Consider the following 17,930-nt stretch of genomic DNA (forward strand, 5'->3'; position numbering starts at 1 on the left):
ATGATTGTTTTTAAAGGTATCATGTATCAATACTTAATGTTATCTATCAATACTGTGATAACAATACAATGTATCGCAGTATTAATACTTTGTCCCACCCCGAGAGAACACGTCTGGCTTTTTTTTTTATATATAAATTGTGTGCCAGCCCCAGCCCTCCCTCAAGAGAGACCCTCCCCCCCACCCTCCTCTTAATAGCCAAACACAAAGCAGAGCACGTGCAACACTTACAAAATAAAAGTACCTTACATGCTATGAAGACAGAGTAGAAATAAAGAGTATCATTATATGGAGAAATTGCACATCACAGACAAAAAATAATAATTCTTAGTACTTTTGTTTCATGCCTTAATATTACATTTTTTTAATTCCAATATTGCCATTTAGGCTGACATGTTGGCCTTCCATTGCACCACAATTTAAAACAACTTTTCAAAGTAAAAGAATGTGAATGACACTTGGCTTAGGAGGGGATTCAGGAAATTAGTTCTTAGTTATTAGAAAATTGTTTTGTTGGGTCAAATTGACCGTTTTTAACGTGAAAGAAAAACATTTCAATCATTTTTGGGTTATGAACGCTCACATATTGGCGATGAAATTGTTTGTAATTGAGCCAATAATGATACATAAACAATGGTGTTGTTTTTTTTGTCTCGTTTTTGAGATTCAGACTGACTTCTGGCTCATTGAACATGTCATGAGTCAAATAGACTCAAGAACGTTATTGCTGTTCCTGAGAAACGAACCTAACAGCAGGGTTAAAAACACTTAAAAAAAAAAAAAAAAAAAAAAAAAAAGAAAAAAACACACACAAAAAAAACAAATGAAGAGTAAAGCACCTTATTTACTAAGAAAAAAAAGCGCATTTGATAAATACCAAACCGACCACTGATGGTGATATATTTGATAGAATTTGAAAGACATGCACATAAGGATTCCCTATCATTTTTGTTTACGTTGTATTTCTTGTTGCTATCATGACGAGAGAGGGATGCCTCTTTATATACACACGAGTATTCAAAGACTCTTTGTAAATAAATACACATTTATTTGCGCATTGGACATCTTGCTTCCACAAAGCTTTTTGATTACTTCGCCGATTTAGCACAGAAAAGAGAGAAAATCTTTTATTATTGTGATTATAATACACGTGACCCATCACATTTTGACTCAAATAGTATATGAGATAGATCCATATGTTTAACAAATATTATTTAAAGGGTTTAACTTAGTATTTCATCAAAATATATAATCAGACGCTACTATGATATCCTTTATGAAGCCTCTACTGTATAAATCCCAGTGAAATACGTTCAAGTTCTGATGAATTGTGTGTAATAATAATAATAATGATGATAATAATAACCCCTGAATGAAGACAAGTTTCTATATACATTAAGATGAAGCAATAAACGGTAATATTTTATTCAGACTACTTTGACTATTAGCACTCGTCGCAGCTCTTTGATTAGTAAAAATAAAAAATCTTCCAGGATAACTGCTGTGCTCTTCAGGGTCTTCTTTTTGCGTGATAAGTTGAATATTAAAGACTCATTTCACGATTTCTGAGCGGCACTGAGATGCCTAACGACGCTAATGGTGCTAACAGGCGTCTTAGCTTTTAGCGTTGCTTCCAGACTTTGTCTCTGCTTTGTATTATGGTCGCATGTAGCCAAAGACCAACGTAAGACCGAAGCCAACTAAGTGTTAAAAACGCGATATCATACATTGTGAAAGCGAATCTGTGAAACATATCAGGTTTGGGTTCCCCAACAATCTAAAAATAGGGGCCATGTAAAACGAGGACAATTTTTAAGTTGACTATGGAGTTTCCCACTGTATGCTAGCAAGTTACCGTACCATACAGCTAAGATTTATCCGCATAAAAAAAAAAAGCTTCACGACCTCAAGGCAAATGTTTTTCCAAATGGTATAGAGTATTTGCAGCGTAGTTTAATCAATACATGAAAATAGGATTGTTAAAAATATGTGCGTAAGTTTCATTTATGCAGCTCGCGCCAGTATGAAATACTTCGGGTCGCGACGAGTGACTCGAAACGGGCAATGGAGATGACTCGTGGCGACTTTCGAGTCCTTAAGTTCTTCTTAGTATTATTTTTTAAGGATATTGTAATATAATTTTTCTGTTCTAGTCAAAATAGAAGCCGTTGATGTTTTTTCTTGCTATGAAAATGGACTTTTATGCATTTATGTAGAATCCCTTTGAAGGAGTGATAGGAAATCCTTATTCTCAATGGATGCACTTAAGCAATTGTAACCAACTTTTTACAAAAATCGAGCAAGTAACGCATTTGAATGTACGAAGAAAACAGTCAACTTAATGCACTCATTTTTTTAATTACAAGCTTTAAGTTTTTGTTGCTTTTTGGAGGGGAGTTTTTGGGAAAGAATTTGTGATGAGTTTTCAATATATTTGAGTTCTTCCGCATACATTTATAGAAAGTAACTTAAAATGACATTAAAAAAATACAGTTTTGTCAAATCTATTTTGCTAACATTGGTTTTCATTTCTTAGAACACAGAGAGTGGGGGTAAGGAAAAAAGTCAGTATCTGGATGTTATTTAAGAAAACAAACCTATTTAAAAGACCTTTTGTTTTTTAATTCAAATGACAAGAAGCTAATATATTTCTAAACAAGATGGGGGGGGGAGTCAGTTTCTACGTAAAAAAAAAAAAAAAAAAAAAATATTTATTTATGACAGTTACGGATGCCGGACGACAAGCGCAGCATTCACGACAGAATAGATTATTTTTTAAGAATTTGGAGATATTTTAGTCACAGAGCATCAATCTTGTGCCTCGATTATATTATTGTTATTATTTTTACGATTATTATTATTATTCATGTCCTACATTAGTAAATCCCCCTTGCCGCTCCCCCCTATACACATATATGCCTTCAACTGTAAGCCCATGGTACTGACTGCATTACACATTTCCTCTGTGATGATCAAAATCCAAAATCAAGGTCTAGGTCTTGACTGCGTACAACTTATTTCAAACATCTACAACTCCACTTTTCTTTTTGATTCACAGCGACAGAGCAGCTTGACGAAGGCCAACTTTTAGCGGGTTAGGCGGGCCCTCAAAAGCAAAACCGAGGCCCGGTGGTGTTCAAGAGGGCGCACTGCGTTAGTAGATCAATGTACTGTAACTAGATAGCACACGTAACACACAACAGGCTCATTACTGTACTAGTTTGCATGTATGTTGTGTGGTCACTTAGGATAGATTTTCATAGTTGGGAGTGTTTTCGGAGGTCAAAAGGTGGCGAGTTTTGACGCCAGGCTGTACCGCAGTAAGATGTACAGGTTACCCCCCCCCCCCCCCCCCCCCCCCCCCAAAGGTATTGAAACAGTGCTTTGTTGAAAACAAATAATCACAAAATAATGCTGAAGTTGTTTATTCGCTAAATACCTGGAAATAAGAGCCAATGCATCAAAAGCAAATGTTTCAGTCTAGCAGGGGCGTTAGGACTCATTTTGGCCAAATTGTACTTTTTTTTTTTTAAACAAGCTGAATTTGAAATCAGAAGTCATGGAAAATAGTGACAGCCAAATATAAATACTGTTGTTCAATTCATGTAAACTCATTGACTACCGCAGTTTTCAAAGCGGAGTTCCCCATATAGCTGGCCATTTCAGAGCATTTTGACTGATCTTTCAAGACCCACAGAATATTGTGTTCTTTGACAATATAGGCACCAAACCTAACAAAAGAAGGAGTAGACTATTTTCTTTCACCAGAAAAATAATTAGTTTCTAGCGTTTTCTGTTGTGTAGGAATCAGCAATAGAACAAAGGTTGGTTTCACCAAAAACACGTTTCTGACCATAAATCTGAGAAAATGCGCATGCAAAGAAACATGCCAAGCATATCAGGGACTCTGACGCCAATATTCTTTGCTTCAGTCACACCTCAAACTATAAACCAACAGAAACAAGACTGAGAAAGGGCTTTTGATGGCAAAATAAAAACCTATTTAAGGATGTACAACTATGAAACCAACCGTGAGCAACCCTGACTCACCGCATGGCTCGAGTTCAACGTCAGTGGCTTTTTTACATGCCGTTCGCCATTAACTCCATGAACTGAGTCATATTTTTCTCACAATTGCCACATACACTTTCTACGACCTATAGCACCACATACTGTTTATACCATACGTATACATACTCTGTTCAAGAGTCAGATGCCTAAACTTGCTCGACTTCCAACGTGTTGGCATTTCTCTCTCTCAAAATCGACGTGACAAGCTGCCCCCTAATCTTTATCTTCAAATCAAAAGCTGTGCTGATCTCAAATCCAGTGATGTAACACCACCATCTACTGGTGTCTGTTTGTCATTGCAGTCATGTAGAAGCTTGAACTTCACAGACAAGCTGGGTGAGACAGTCTTCCACGCCGACCCGTAGAATAAAATAAAATACTTGAAAAATGTGTTTAACGGTGGCAGGAAACAGTTGGATTCCAGCTGACGAATCTAAATGCCCACGGCAGTGACTGACTTGAGAAGGGATTTGGTGGGAACAAAAAATACTAGTAATATCTGAAAAAAGTTAAAGTAAATGAACATTTTGGTACAGATTTTCTGCTGAAATGAAGAGAAATCAATTGAACATGAAACTTTACTTTAGTGGGCCCCCAAAAAAATTACATCCCAGGCCTAGAGTTTGACATGGAGCCTAACATCCAGCATAACAACTAACGCAAAGGAATTAGCCTCACTGTTCCAATACTTTTGGGTGGCGAGTGGACAGTATTTGTATTCACCTCACAGCAAATCGACTTGAAGTTATATTTATTGGTCAAAACTTGACAAATTTCCTGCTGCACGTGACGGGACCAAAGGCAGAAACTCACCATCTTCCTCCGAAGACGGCCGACAGTTTGTCTCTTGGTAGTGTTTCTCCAATATTTGCAGCACAAGTAGTGTGTGTGTGTGTTTCATGCCGGTTTAATAGTGGTGGTAGTGCGTTAGTTTAAGGGCCAGTGTCATCGGGCTGGCGTTAGTTTCTGGTTTCTCTGTGAATGGTGAAGAGGGTCGCCCAACCCTCCACCCCCTCACGCGCATGTGTGCGTGTGTGTGTGTGTGTGTGTGTGGGGCGCTCTGTGGCTGACCGTCAACTTTTTTTGAGGGATGGGATCAAAAATGACAAAAGAAAAATACGGAAAAACAGGGAAAAAAAAAAATCTTTGAAGTCTGTTACAGTATGTCATGCCCTCGACGAGGTATGCGATATTGCAGGTTTATTTCTTATAGCACACGTTTTTTTTTTGTGAATTACATTTTTCGGAAGACATTTTTATGATTAATTATTATTATTAATGTATCTGCTCCATGTTAGTTCTGGTTCTTTGTTATTTTTCCAAGATACAAGATGTATTGTAAATGTTTCTAATAAAAAGAACAAAATGAAAATGATCACAGTGATGGAGATGTTTTTGAAGATGTCATATTCAAAGGGAAAAGTGGTATATTATAATTTTAAATACAATATTAATGTGATGTGCTATAATTATTTTCTGAGGGTTCAAAACATTGTCATTTGTGCCCACTTCCCTGTTATGTTTTTTCCTTCCTACACCAAAAATGCATACAGGTCAATATGAGCCGCTACATGTTTAAAAAATAAATAAATAAAAAGTTTGGATAATTATTGGAAAACAGCAGAAATAAAATCAATAACCTTTTCCATAACATTTTATACTTCAAACTAAGCTTGGAATATTTCCCTTAAATAAAATCACAATTTAAAAACTGCATTTATATTTACTTGGGTTATCTTAAAAAACCTTTTTTTTTTTATTAAAAAAAAAAAAAAAGGTATTTGAGAAGTTGCAAATACCTTTTCATGGCACTGTATATAATAAAAAGCAAACAAGGCTCATTGACTGCCAGCAATTTCAGAGCATTTTGACCAACAGAATATTGTGTTCTGTGACAATCCAAGTATAAAACTTACCAAAAGAGCATGCTCTTCTTTCACCAGAAAAAAAAAAACATTTTTTTTCCTTTTTCTGTTTTTCAGTACACAACAGTAGCACATGGGTTGGTTTTTTAACAAAAATACCGCTTTCCAAAAAAGCGGAGAAAACAAGATTTTAGTAAAAAGAAACTTGTCAAGAATACCAGTGACTTTGATGCTAATATTTTTTTTGTGTTTGTGACTTCTCAAGACAAAAACAAGACCGAGAGAGGGCTTTCGATGGCAAATTATATAAGCGACACTGACACAGCGCTCAGTTGAATGTCAGTGGCTTTTTATAATTTATTTATTTATTTTTATTTTTTTACATGGAGTTCCTCATTCACTCCATGAACTGCAACATCTTTTCTACCTATCGCAACACACTTTCTACTGGCTACCACGACACATACAGTATTCTGTTTATACCATACATTTACATACTCTGTTCAGGTGCCTAAACTGACTTCCAACGTGTTGGCATTTCTCTCCCTTATAATTGACAGGACAAGTTGGATTCACCACCTAACCTTTATCTTCTACTCGAAAGCTGTGCTGATGTCAAATCCAAAGCGATGCAACGCTGCCATCTACTTGGAACTGTTAGTGATTACAGTGGTTAAAAATTAAAAATAAAAATAAAAAACTTAATTTCATAGACAAACTGGGTAAGACCTTCTTCCAGGCAGACTCGTTGGAAAAGATACTTGACATACAAGTCAGTGGCAGTAAATGGTTAGATTCCAGTTGACAAATAAACACACACACATATATATATACATAGAGGTGGCACAGTGCAGACTGGTTAGAGCGTCAGCCTCACAGTTCTGAGGAGCGGGGTTCAATCCCCGGCCCCGCCTGTGTGGAGTTTGCATGTTCTCCCCGTGCCTGCGTGGGTTTTCTCCGGGCACTCCGGTTTCCTCCCACATCCCAAAAACATGCATTAATTGGAGACTCTAAATTGCCCGTAGGTGTGCATGTGAGTGCGAATGGTTGTTTGTTTGTATGTGCCCTGCGATTGGCTGGCAACCAGTTCAGGGTGTACCCCGCCTCCTGCCCGATGATAGCTGGGATAGGCTCCAGCACCCCCGCGACCCTAGTGAGGAGAAGTGGCTCAGAAAATGGATGGATGGATATATACATAGAGTTTTTAAACCTGTCCATGGTCAATTTGACAAACAAAACAAGATCAGGGTTGAAATTAAGTGAGCTCATCTGAGCGATCAAAATGACAATCTGTCATCAGTGTGGTGAAACATATTGTGTAATGAAACTTTGCATAGACAAAGTCAAATTGAATAACTACAAAGTTAATATTCTCTTTGTGCTCATATTAAGACAATTCATTCAATTACACTGAATGAAAGAAAGTGCTTTACCTAGAAGCTTGTCAAAAAGACATGAGAGAGCTCTATTACAAATCAGATTTATTTGCACATATACAGTCCAATATACATTGGATTGTTTGCTTTTCTTAAAAAAAAACATTATCCTACACCACTCAGTTGAAAGACCTGTGAAGGCCAAACAGAACACGCACAAACATCGGCTGGTTGTGTGCAATTAAAATCAAGCACATAAAATCCTGTCTGCCTTTATTTAAACTAATAATAAACAAAAATCCCTCCTGCATAAAATATAAGCAAGCGAGAGGGTTGACCTCCACAAGGCAAAAATAAAAAAAATGTCCCGGTTCAGTTAAGACAAAGTAGTAGAACGGTCTTCAGTATTTACTTTAAAATAAGCCTTTGGGGGGGGGGGGTCGATCCTTTAACGGGACTCTCTGAAGACACGCAAAAGAAGCCCCTCCCGTCAAAGAACAATCATAAGTCTTAAAAAGCCAGACCAGGATCTGACATTTGCATTTCAAAAAAAACGACACTTCACGCCCCTCATGGAGAAGCAGAGGTCCTCGCTAACAAGAAGCGAGGATTTAAAGCAATGCAAATAAAAGGAAAAAATCTAGTGTTGAATAAATATTTCTGGGTGGGTGAAACATTGAGCATTCGGGGGAATTGGTCAAAGTCTTTGGGAACATTCTATTAAAAGGAAATTCTGATGTTTGTTGGTGGGTGATTAATCTAGTAATCTTAATTTTGACAGAGCTGGGATTGTTAAACTTCATTTGCACCAAACTTTTCTTAATCTCGCCTCCATTTAACCCTATTATGTTTGACTGACTCATTCTAAAGATATCAAAAATACCACATGCAGTGGTTTAACTATCAATATGGAAATGGTGTGTAACCATTAGATATAAATAGGGTTGCAAAATTACGGGAATTTTCCATGGGAATTAACCGGAATAAACCGGGAATTGACAAAATGGTAATCCTGACTAAAACAACTACCATGCATTTTGTACAAGTATATTGATACCTTGACTTACGTGTCCTAACTTCCAAGGTTTTCGTTGTTTTGCAAAATTTTATTTTCTATAGCAATATGACACTGCTGTAGTGAAGTTTTGAAAAAATAAATAAATAAAATAAAACAAACAAAAGTACAATTTCGGTACTGTCATCCCCTCAACATGGGTAAGGAGAGCTATCTACATACTTCGTATGGATGTCGTCTTATAACAAAACAAATTGTTTATATTTATGATACCTTTCCATTAAATTACACTCAATTTGCTATTACTACCATGGAAAGTTTCCAATTTGGAATATTTCTATAATTCCCCATCTGAATTGCCCACGGAAGCTCTCTAGAAATTTTGCAACCCTTCATATCGCCTACACAATGTTTATTGGGATTTTGTCTTTTGTAATGGGTCAAATTGACCCAGGAACAATATCGCTGTCCCTGAGAAACCAACGCAACAGGAGGGTTAAACATCTATATGTCCACTCCCTCTCTACAATAGTCTTGGTGGAGAACCAAAGTGGTTACCTCTCCCCAATTCTTGGTCTTCCCATCCGTCTGTCTGTCAGCATCTAGCCGTCTGTGCGCGGCTCAGTTGTTCTGGCAGCAAATGCCCTTGTTGGATGCGTTCTGGGTGGGCTCCACCGTGATGGGCACCACGTTGGAGGCGGGCGAAAAGTCAGAGTCGCTATGTCCCGACATCTGCCGCTGGGACACGATGTTGTAGATGGCTGACACGGGGGGAGAGAGAGAGAGAAAAACAGGAGAGATTTACGTACATAACGGCCACAAAAATGTTGTGGCATCTTTTCCTGACTTTTTCCCTTTCCTTCTCTTTTTCCCTCTTTCTTTCGATGAGAGCCATTCTTTATTCATGCATTCTTTAGATCTATCCTTCCTTCACAAACCTATTTTTCTGCCTGCCTTCCTTCATTCCCTTCTTGTCCAGAGACACCTTTTTTTACCAACATATTTTCCTTCCTTTCCTTCCCCGCAGACTGACTATGTTCTTGCATCCTTCCTTCTTTCCTTTGCTTAAACCTACGTTACTGTCAGCATCCTTTTGTTTCTAACCTCCTGCCTTCCTAGCCCTCAGAATCGCCTTTTTTCATGGCATCTTTTTCTAACGCTATCCTGTATTTCTCCCCCCCTTTCTACTTTCTTCTTCCTTTCCTCCCTACAGACCTGCCTTTTATTCATCCTTACATCCTTCCTTCGTTTCTGCCTTCCTTTCCCCTCTCCCTCAGACACACTTTTTTATTTGACTAATTTAAAAGAAACAAGTACATAAATTAAAAAAGTATAACTACTTCTGTCCCATCCTTTTTGCAATACTTGAGAAAATCTATGAACATAATGGTCTGTTCGTAACTGATATTATTAGTGAAGCATACATTTTTTGGGTATAGTTTGCATAAAACTGATTTTGGTTGCAATTTATTTAGGGTCAAAATATCAGAAACTACCATCACTGACATGTACAACCCCAATTCCAATGAAGTTGGGACGTTGTGTTAAACATAAATAAAAACAGAATACAAGGATTTGCAAATCATGTTCGACCTATATTTAAATGAATTCACTACAAAGACAACACATTTAATGGTCAAACTGATAAACCTTATTGTTTTTAGCAAATAATCATGAACTTAGAATTTTATGGCTGCAACACGTTCCAAAAAAGCTGGGACAGGGTCATGTTTACCACTGTGTTACATCACCTTTTCTTTTAACAACATTCAATAAACGTTTGGGAACTAAGGACACTAATTGTTGGAGCTTTGTAGGTGGAATTCTTTCCAATTCTTGATCGATTTACAGCTTCAGCTGTTCAACAGCCCGGGGTCTCCGTTGTCATATTTTACGCTTCATAATGCGCCACACATTTTCAATGGGAGACAGGTCTGGACTGCAGGCAGGCCAGTCTAGTACCCGCACTCTTTTACTACGAAGCCACGTTGTTGTAACTTGCAGAATGTGGTTTGGCATTGTCTAGCTGAAATAAGCAGGGGCGTCCATGAAAAAGTCGTTGCTTGGATGGCAGCATACGTTTCGCCAAAACCTGTATGTACCTTTCAACATTAATGGTGCCTTCACAGATGTGTAAGTTACCCATGCCATTGGCACTAACACAGCCCCATACCATCACAGATGCTGGCTTTTGAACTTTGCGTCCATAACAGTCCGGATGGTTCTTTTCCCCTTTGGCCCGGAGGACACTGTGCCCACAATTTCCAAAAACAGTTTGAAATGTGGACTCGTCAGACCACAGAACACTTTTCATCAGTCCATCTTAGATGAACTCGGGCCCAGAGAAGCCGGTGGCGTTTCTGGGTGTTGTTGATAAATGGCTTTTGCTTTGCATAGTAGAGTTTCAAGTTGCACTTACGGATGTAGTGCCAAACTTTATTTACTGGCATTGGTTTTCTGGAGTGTTCCTAAGCCCAGGTGGTGATATTTTTTCTTCCTAAATACACATATCATACACATGCTTTCTTTTCATCTCCCAGTGAGCTCATTAATAGCGTCAATTGCCACAGGGGCTTGTTTATGCCAATTCTCAAGAGATAAGACTGGATGCTTAAATGGTGTAATGGAAGTTGAGGTATCACAAAGCTCTTAATGGCAGGTGGTGCAAACTTTCAGGCTGAATTGACTCAAGGTGGTCAATTTTAGACACTTTGGGAGGTCATTAAGTCAATTCCAGTTCTACGTCATATTTATCCATTGATGTGAACTAATACAAAGCAGGTGCAGGAGGCTAAGAGTGAGAGGTGCTTTGTGGTAGCCTCATTGCACCCACTGAAGCGAGGTACGATTAACGTGGATGTTGCTGCCATCTCCAGGCAGATGAGGGATGGTGTATGATACCAGGGAATTTTGATCGATGATAAAAAAAAATAATAATAAAAATTTTTTAAAAAGCATCATACTTTTGTGCCTGGTACAGTAATTCCCAACCCCGATGTCACCAGGGGTGCCACAGGAAATTATCCAAATTCACTTAAGTGGTCCAAATATTTCCATGATTTAAGATCGTGTTTTAGTTTGGTAGACAGTGAACAATTATTTTTTAAAAAGTAAAAAAAAAAGGTTTCAAGCTGTTTAATGCCACTCGGCACCCTTATATACATAATGACCATGATACTCATTGCTTGCAAAAAAATTGGTATTTGGGCTCGTCGAGGCAATTCATATAATTTAATTTATAACGCACAAATTGATTTCCAAGTGCTCACAAAATAATTTTACAAATTAAAAGTCACCTGTGAGGATAGTTTGGAAGGCAAGCTCCACATTAGACGAGTCCAAGGCTGACGTCTCCAGGAAAGACAGGCCATGTTTTTCTGTACAGAAAAAACATTAACTCAAGAACTCTCCAATATTTTAAATGTTACAACACTGACGTTAACACAGCATTTAGTCCAAAAAAAAAAACAAATGGAACAGCTGAAGATGATTTCATTTAGATACCTGCAAAGGCCCGGGCCTCGTCTGTGGGAACGGCCCTCAGGTGGCGAAGGTCGCTTTTGTTGCCCACCAGCATGATGACGATGTTGCTGTCTGCGTGGTCCTGCAGCTCCTTTAGCCAGCGTTCGGCATTCTCGTACGTCAGGTGCTTGGCGATGTCGTAGACCAGCAGCGCTCCCACCGCGCCTCGATAGTACCTGCAATATAGCAACGATTGGACATTTAGGACAACTATACAGTGTTGCTCAGCTATATGGTTGTTCACAAGCTGCGGCCCCACTAAATCACACTTTTTTTTTTTGGGTCTGTCACAGAAATCCTTGCTATATTGCAAAACATCAGTGGTTCACAACAACAAAAATATATTTTATATATATATATATATATATATATATATATATATAAAAAGGTCTCTACCGGGTGATTGAAAAGTAACTCCCTAATTTTAAGTACTTGTAATTTATTTCTGAACTCTAATTCTTCCATGAAATGAACATGAGAAGAAAGTATATTGCATGAGTTTTATTTAAAATTCGATATGGGCGCCAGGATTAGCCACCAGTTTCTCAAGCCACCTGGGAACCGCATTAACTGATTTCACAAGGAACTCTTATGGGATGGAAGACATAACTCGTATTTGCCCTTCAAGTTCCTCCAAAGTCGGGAGAATAGAGTTTGGGAGAATAGACTTGCTCCTTTAAATCATGGAACATACACAAAAAAAAAGTGCAAAATATTACAACATACGAATAAATACGTATTTTAAAATAGGGAGTTACTTTTCAATCACCCTGTATACCACAGATTTTCACCCACTGCTGGTGGGTGCAGAACGTATCCCCCGTGATAAATTGGGGTTCGCTGAAGGCGGCTAATGTGATTAAATATCAAATATGTGGATTGCACTTACGCAGAAGTGATGGCCCGGTATCGCTCCTGTCCCGCCGTGTCCCAGATCTGCGCCTTAATGGTTTTGCCCTCCACTTGGATGCTGCGTGTGGCAAACTCCACACCGATAGTGCTCTTGCTCTCCAGGTTAAACTCGTTGCGAGTGAAGCGGGACAGCAGGTTGCTCTTCCCGACGCCCGAGTCACCGATCAGCACCACTAACGGGGGAAAAGGAGGACAATTAGTGTTAGGATCAGCATCAAACTGGACATCACGGTTTAAACAATGCCTATATAGTGAGTTGGCCATTTGTCATTCTCTTTGAAAGTGTAGTGAGTATAGTTTATAGTGCCCTCAATGTATCTGACAATGTTATTCGATTAATCCTTTCAGCCCTAGACAGTGATTACGGAGTAGGGAATGATGAATGCGACTGTTCGGAATCATTCACTCATTCCATACTCCTGAATCACTATGCAGGGATTTTTGTATTCAGTAACATGTTAGTTTATAAACCAAGCAACGGCTGGTAACTCGAAAAACCTTACTGGGGCACTCCTAAGGCAGGGTACTACATTATGTTGCTAGCTGCAATGAATACAAGCAATCTATTTTATTACATAGTAAAGGAAGACATTTCTTAAATGTTCAATAATGAATCATTTAATTCTGTGTTACCAAGTTCCTCATATTCTGATTTTTGTCAAGTGAGTCAGCCTGACACCATCCCGCCGTTACGAAAAAGGAAGTTTAATGCTACAGCTTGCAGCAACTGCATTGACAAACAAACCAAGTCATATTTCAACACTGCTGCAATGCGTTAGTCAGAGCAATTATGCCATTAAATGGGCAGGCAGCTTTATCTCGAAAAGTTACTAAAATGTATCCTGAATGTTGGGTGGAGGGAAATAATCATTAGGCAATCATTAAGACGAGCAATACAATATCTCTGTTACACACCCATTCACAAGCACATTGTTGATGTTTCTGCTGACAAATGACAGACTTTCTTGACAGCGCTTATATCAAGACGTCAATCCTCATACCCATTTATTATTTACGGCAGCCTAGTCGTAAGACTGTGGATGCTCACATGAGCTATGCAGCTAATTCTGGGGAGGATGAACCTGTTTGGTCAGATTAGATCACTCAATGCCTATGGAATCTCCAAAAATGTTTCAAATTAAAATGATTAAACGGGTTAAATAAAAATTAAAGCAGCTTTTTATTACAAGCTAGAGAGCTTTTTATTTATTGTTTTTTATCGTTGTATTCATTTTTATATTACTCACATTTTGCTGTAAATGAACAGAAACTAAACTGACATACTGTTAATGTGTTGCAGATAGATACTAAGATCGACTTTTCGGGGTTCTAGCATTGATTCCTGTGGGAACAAATGTATACATAAATTACAAAAAATAAAAATAAAAGGCTGTAAAATGCTGTAAATGAACAGAAGCTGCCAGATCGCAAGTTAGATGAACCTTCAGGGTTCTAGCATTAACCCCCGTGGTACAACGTCGGGAAATAGTCTGCTTTTCATAGTATATGCCATTTTATTGTCATTTAGACGCATAATGATGCATGCTTTTCTGCAAACCAAGAAATCTGGTACTTCCACTTTGGATTTTCCTTAAGTCAAGTTGATTTGTGGCGAGTAAAATTAAAGAAGACAGCAAGGAAGCCTTGGGTTGGACAGCTATGGATAACTTCTTGTGCTGACGATGCCCAAACGGGGTGGAAGTGTGACTCAGTGTCGCGCTCGCTCGGCTTGTATCGCAGCAAACAGCGAGGTTGCAAAAAAGGAACAAAAGGAGAGGCGGAAAAAGTTGAGAAGCAATAAAACCCAAGGCTGACTGAGACTTTGTCACTACTTTTTTTTTTTTTTTTTTTTTGGTGAGACCAGTTGGCCTGGAAGCAAATCTCATCTCTTTTCTCTGTAACAAAGCTTTTGTATGGCTTTACGCAAACACACACACTTCATGCAGGTATTTCCAGTTTGACAACGCTGGCTTGTTTAAGGCTCGAAGGTTCCTCTTGTTCACTTCAAGGTACAACTATGAACGACTATTTTGCATGCTAGCCTGTTCCTTTTAACAACTTTTGTGTGTGTAGGAAGCCTAGTAGCAGTAGTGATCGTGATGGCATATGAACAAAAGGGATCAAAAAGTCAATTGTTTTCCTTATCTGGGAGAAAACATTCAGCACATTCTCAATGATTCCAGTGAGTGAAATGGGACAGGGGCCAAAAGTTAAGATAGTGCTGTGTGTCATGGTGATAGTATGACCTCCCTGGCTTTTACTTAAAAGCAAATGAGCTACCATTCAAAAGTTTGGGGTCACTTTTTTTTTTTTAAAGCACTATTTTTTTTTTTAAACCTTATTAGCAATATCTAGACCTGTGATTCCCAACTTGTGTGCTGTATGAGATAATCAGGTATGCTGTAGGAAACTGTCCCAAAATTATGATTTATCAACTACAAATATATCTATTCATCTACGTCAGCAAAGTATAGAGACAGGCGGAACAATTCAATGCTCTTCTACTAGATGACAATAAAACCTGTGTATCCACTCTTTACGACTTTTTGTTTGATGGTGTACCATGAGATTTTTTTTCCAATGTAAAATATGTACCTTGGCAGAATAAAGGTTGGTAAATGCTGGCCTAGAATGTATTTCTGATTAATTTTATGCTGGCGTTACAGCAGGCATCCAACATAAGGGCTGTGACAGTTTGGTCTAAGACACAGGAGGTGCTGAAGGAGTGTTTTAATGGAGTATATTTTGATTCGAACATATTTTTTTATGTATTATTATTATTTTGTGTATTGTTTGATCTTTCCTATGTACAGCACTTTGTTATTGGTGGCTTTTTAAGTGTTCTGTAAAAAAAAAAAAAAAGTTGAGTACATTGATTTAAAAAGAGCTTTTCTTTAAAAAAAAAACATAATTTCTGAGCAACCCAAACATTAGATCAGTAGTGTATAGGTATAAAGCTGTATAAACACTCGTGCTTTAAAAAAAAAATCGATATTGTATTTATGAATAATTGAATGTTATCTTCACAAAAAAATACTTCTTCCACAAATAAGGACAGTCTAAGTAACCCGAAACATTTTGAACGACAGTGTATACAGCATATCTGCAAACACAAGTCCTTTTTTGGAAAAGAAAATCTAGAACGTATTTCAGGTTAATGTTATTTTTGAGAATTAAAAAAAAAACTGCATTTCTTGAAAAAAGACACTTCGAAGTAACCCTAAGCTTCTGAACGGTGGTATACAGTATCTGTATATCTCTGTAATAGACACTAGGCCTTTCTTGGGAGGGAATAAGGGTGCCCCCAAACTTTTTTGAACGGCAGTGTATGTGTATTTAAATCTTGAATTTAATTCTGACAGCCTTTATCGTCATTTTTTTTGGGGGGGGGGGGGGTTACAGATTTGGCGCATGATCTTCGCCTGAAGCCGAGTAATTAGACGCAGCCTAATTATTTCAGTGTACTTTGTTGCGTTTTCAGGGCGTCGGTGTGACTGCCACCACGTCCGAAGATGATGGCGTCGTCGCCGCCCTGTACAAGATAATTCCTCGCCACAACAGATGCCGGTTGGCTTAGCTTCACAAAGTGAGGTAAATGGTGGAAGTAAAATGGCCCGGGGACGACGGCTTTAAAAGTCAAGCCCTTACCTGTGTAGCAGCAGGTGCCGTCGCCCTATTAGATGTTAAAGTCGTCGGGAAGACAAGTTGGGCGTCACTTGAGCGCAGGTAAGCTATATGTAGCTAGATAGAAGGGTAAAAAGAAAACAAAATGGAGCGACTCACCTTTGAAGAGATAATCATATTCATCTTCCCGGCCCGTCATAGTTTCTCCTCAATCGACGCGCTCACGTTCGTCCAAGTCGAGCGAACTTCTCTGCGACCAGAGAGACGATGACGACAGCGGCGGATGGCAAACGTAGCCGGTCAAACAGCACGTCGTCAGCGATTATGTCGTCGTCTTCTCTTCCCCCCACGGGGAAAAAAAAAGGCAAAAGTGTGAACCAAAGTTTGTCGTCGTCTTCCTCGTTCGGTCTCGGCTTTCTTGTCACTAGTTGGCAGTAACAAACCCAAGCGGCGGCGGCGGCAGCAGTAACACGTCACCGGTTCGTTACGCCTCTGCTCGACTCCCATTGGTCGGAGGCCAGCTAACGCATTCACGCGCCTCGACGCGATTGGGCCGCCGGCGTGTCACTCGTGATTTGGATTCCTGTGGATGACGTCGGCGGCTAGGCGGCTCTGAGCCTCCCTCAACAGGTGATACGAAGCAGAAGACAGCAGCACAAAGTCAACTCACAATAAACCCAAATATTTCAAGTTTTCTTCAAGTATCTTTACTTTAGCTGAGTATTTATTTTTTTCTTACAACTTTTTACTACTCCATGTAGTGCCTTGACTTACGAGTGAAATTAGTGCTCGTAAACTCAGTTGACTCGTACGCCCAGCCCCCCCTAAAAATATATTGTTTCTGAACTCTGGGGGGCAGCACGTTTTAGAACATCTGTGTCCAGATGAAATTGAGGGGATGTCAAAAGGTCAGGATTTAGTTTTGTGGCTGTCAAGAGTGTTGGGATTGGCCATAAGTAAATACATTTTGACGGTGGCATCCCACTATCATAAATTGTGACCACTGTATTCTGAGCTCTGGGGCTCACCTTTTAGAATATTTGAGTTCAGTTGAAAGTCAAGGGACGTCAGAAGGGCATGATAAAGTTTATGGGCTGTTGGGATTGACCATAAGGAAAATAAGAGTGAGGTCACACATTCTGACGGTTGCGTGCCACTATCACAAATCGTGACCACCATATTCCGAGCCTACTAGTGGACTGCCTATCACGGCATTGTTGCACGTTGCATTTCCTAACCCCGCAAAACCAAACAACTCCTATTTAAAACTTGTCGAAAATAAAGGTTTTATTTCAGAAACTGACAAGTACCATATGCATTTTACTGCAGCTAGCGTCATCTCCAATGTGGCCAATCACGAGCCCATACTTATTTACGTCAGCACGGACTCATCACTCGTCGTCATTTACGTCCTCAAACGTCTGAGATTTCTCGTTAACTCGCTTCTAATATAGCTTTGATTATTATGATTGAAAGTGACAGTAAAATATAATATAGTCATTTCATAAAACAATCCAAGAAAAATTTAATGAAACTCATGGGTGA

The 17,930-nt window shown here is 38.9% G+C and overlaps 1 protein-coding gene across 1 annotated transcript; it reads right to left on the reverse strand.

Annotated features, from left to right (window-relative positions):
* Positions 1-7,400: 7,400 nt before the first annotated feature.
* On the reverse strand, positions 7,401-16,842 carry rab11al (RAB11a, member RAS oncogene family, like). Its single transcript, XM_061674848.1, has 5 exons — positions 16,545-16,842; positions 12,739-12,934; positions 11,832-12,025; positions 11,624-11,704; positions 7,401-9,088 (listed from the first exon to the last, which is right to left on the reverse strand). Exons 1-5 carry the CDS (start codon positions 16,582-16,584, stop codon positions 8,949-8,951), a joined length of 651 nt encoding a protein of 216 aa, XP_061530832.1. The 5' UTR covers positions 16,585-16,842; the 3' UTR covers positions 7,401-8,948.
* Between the last annotated feature and the right edge of the window lie 1,088 nt (positions 16,843-17,930).

The sequence above is a fragment of the Phycodurus eques genome, chromosome 4 (genome assembly GCF_024500275.1).
Source record: "Phycodurus eques isolate BA_2022a chromosome 4, UOR_Pequ_1.1, whole genome shotgun sequence".
Lineage (NCBI taxonomy): Eukaryota > Metazoa > Chordata > Actinopteri > Syngnathiformes > Syngnathidae > Phycodurus > Phycodurus eques.

What these genes read in the sequence shown, in the direction of transcription:
- rab11al (XM_061674848.1), bottom strand. Translation starts at nt 16,584, where the DNA reads ATGACGGGCCGGGAAGATGAATATGATTATCTCTTCAAAG. An exon ending in CGAGGCCCGGGCCTTTGCAG is followed by an intron (nt 11,705 to 11,831) that starts GTATCTAAATGA and finishes TTTTCTGTACAG; the next exon opens with AAAAACATGGCCTGTCTTTC. An exon ending in CTTCCAAACTATCCTCACAG is followed by an intron (nt 9,089 to 11,623) that starts GTGACTTTTAAT and finishes CCCCCGTGTCAG; the next exon opens with CCATCTACAACATCGTGTCC.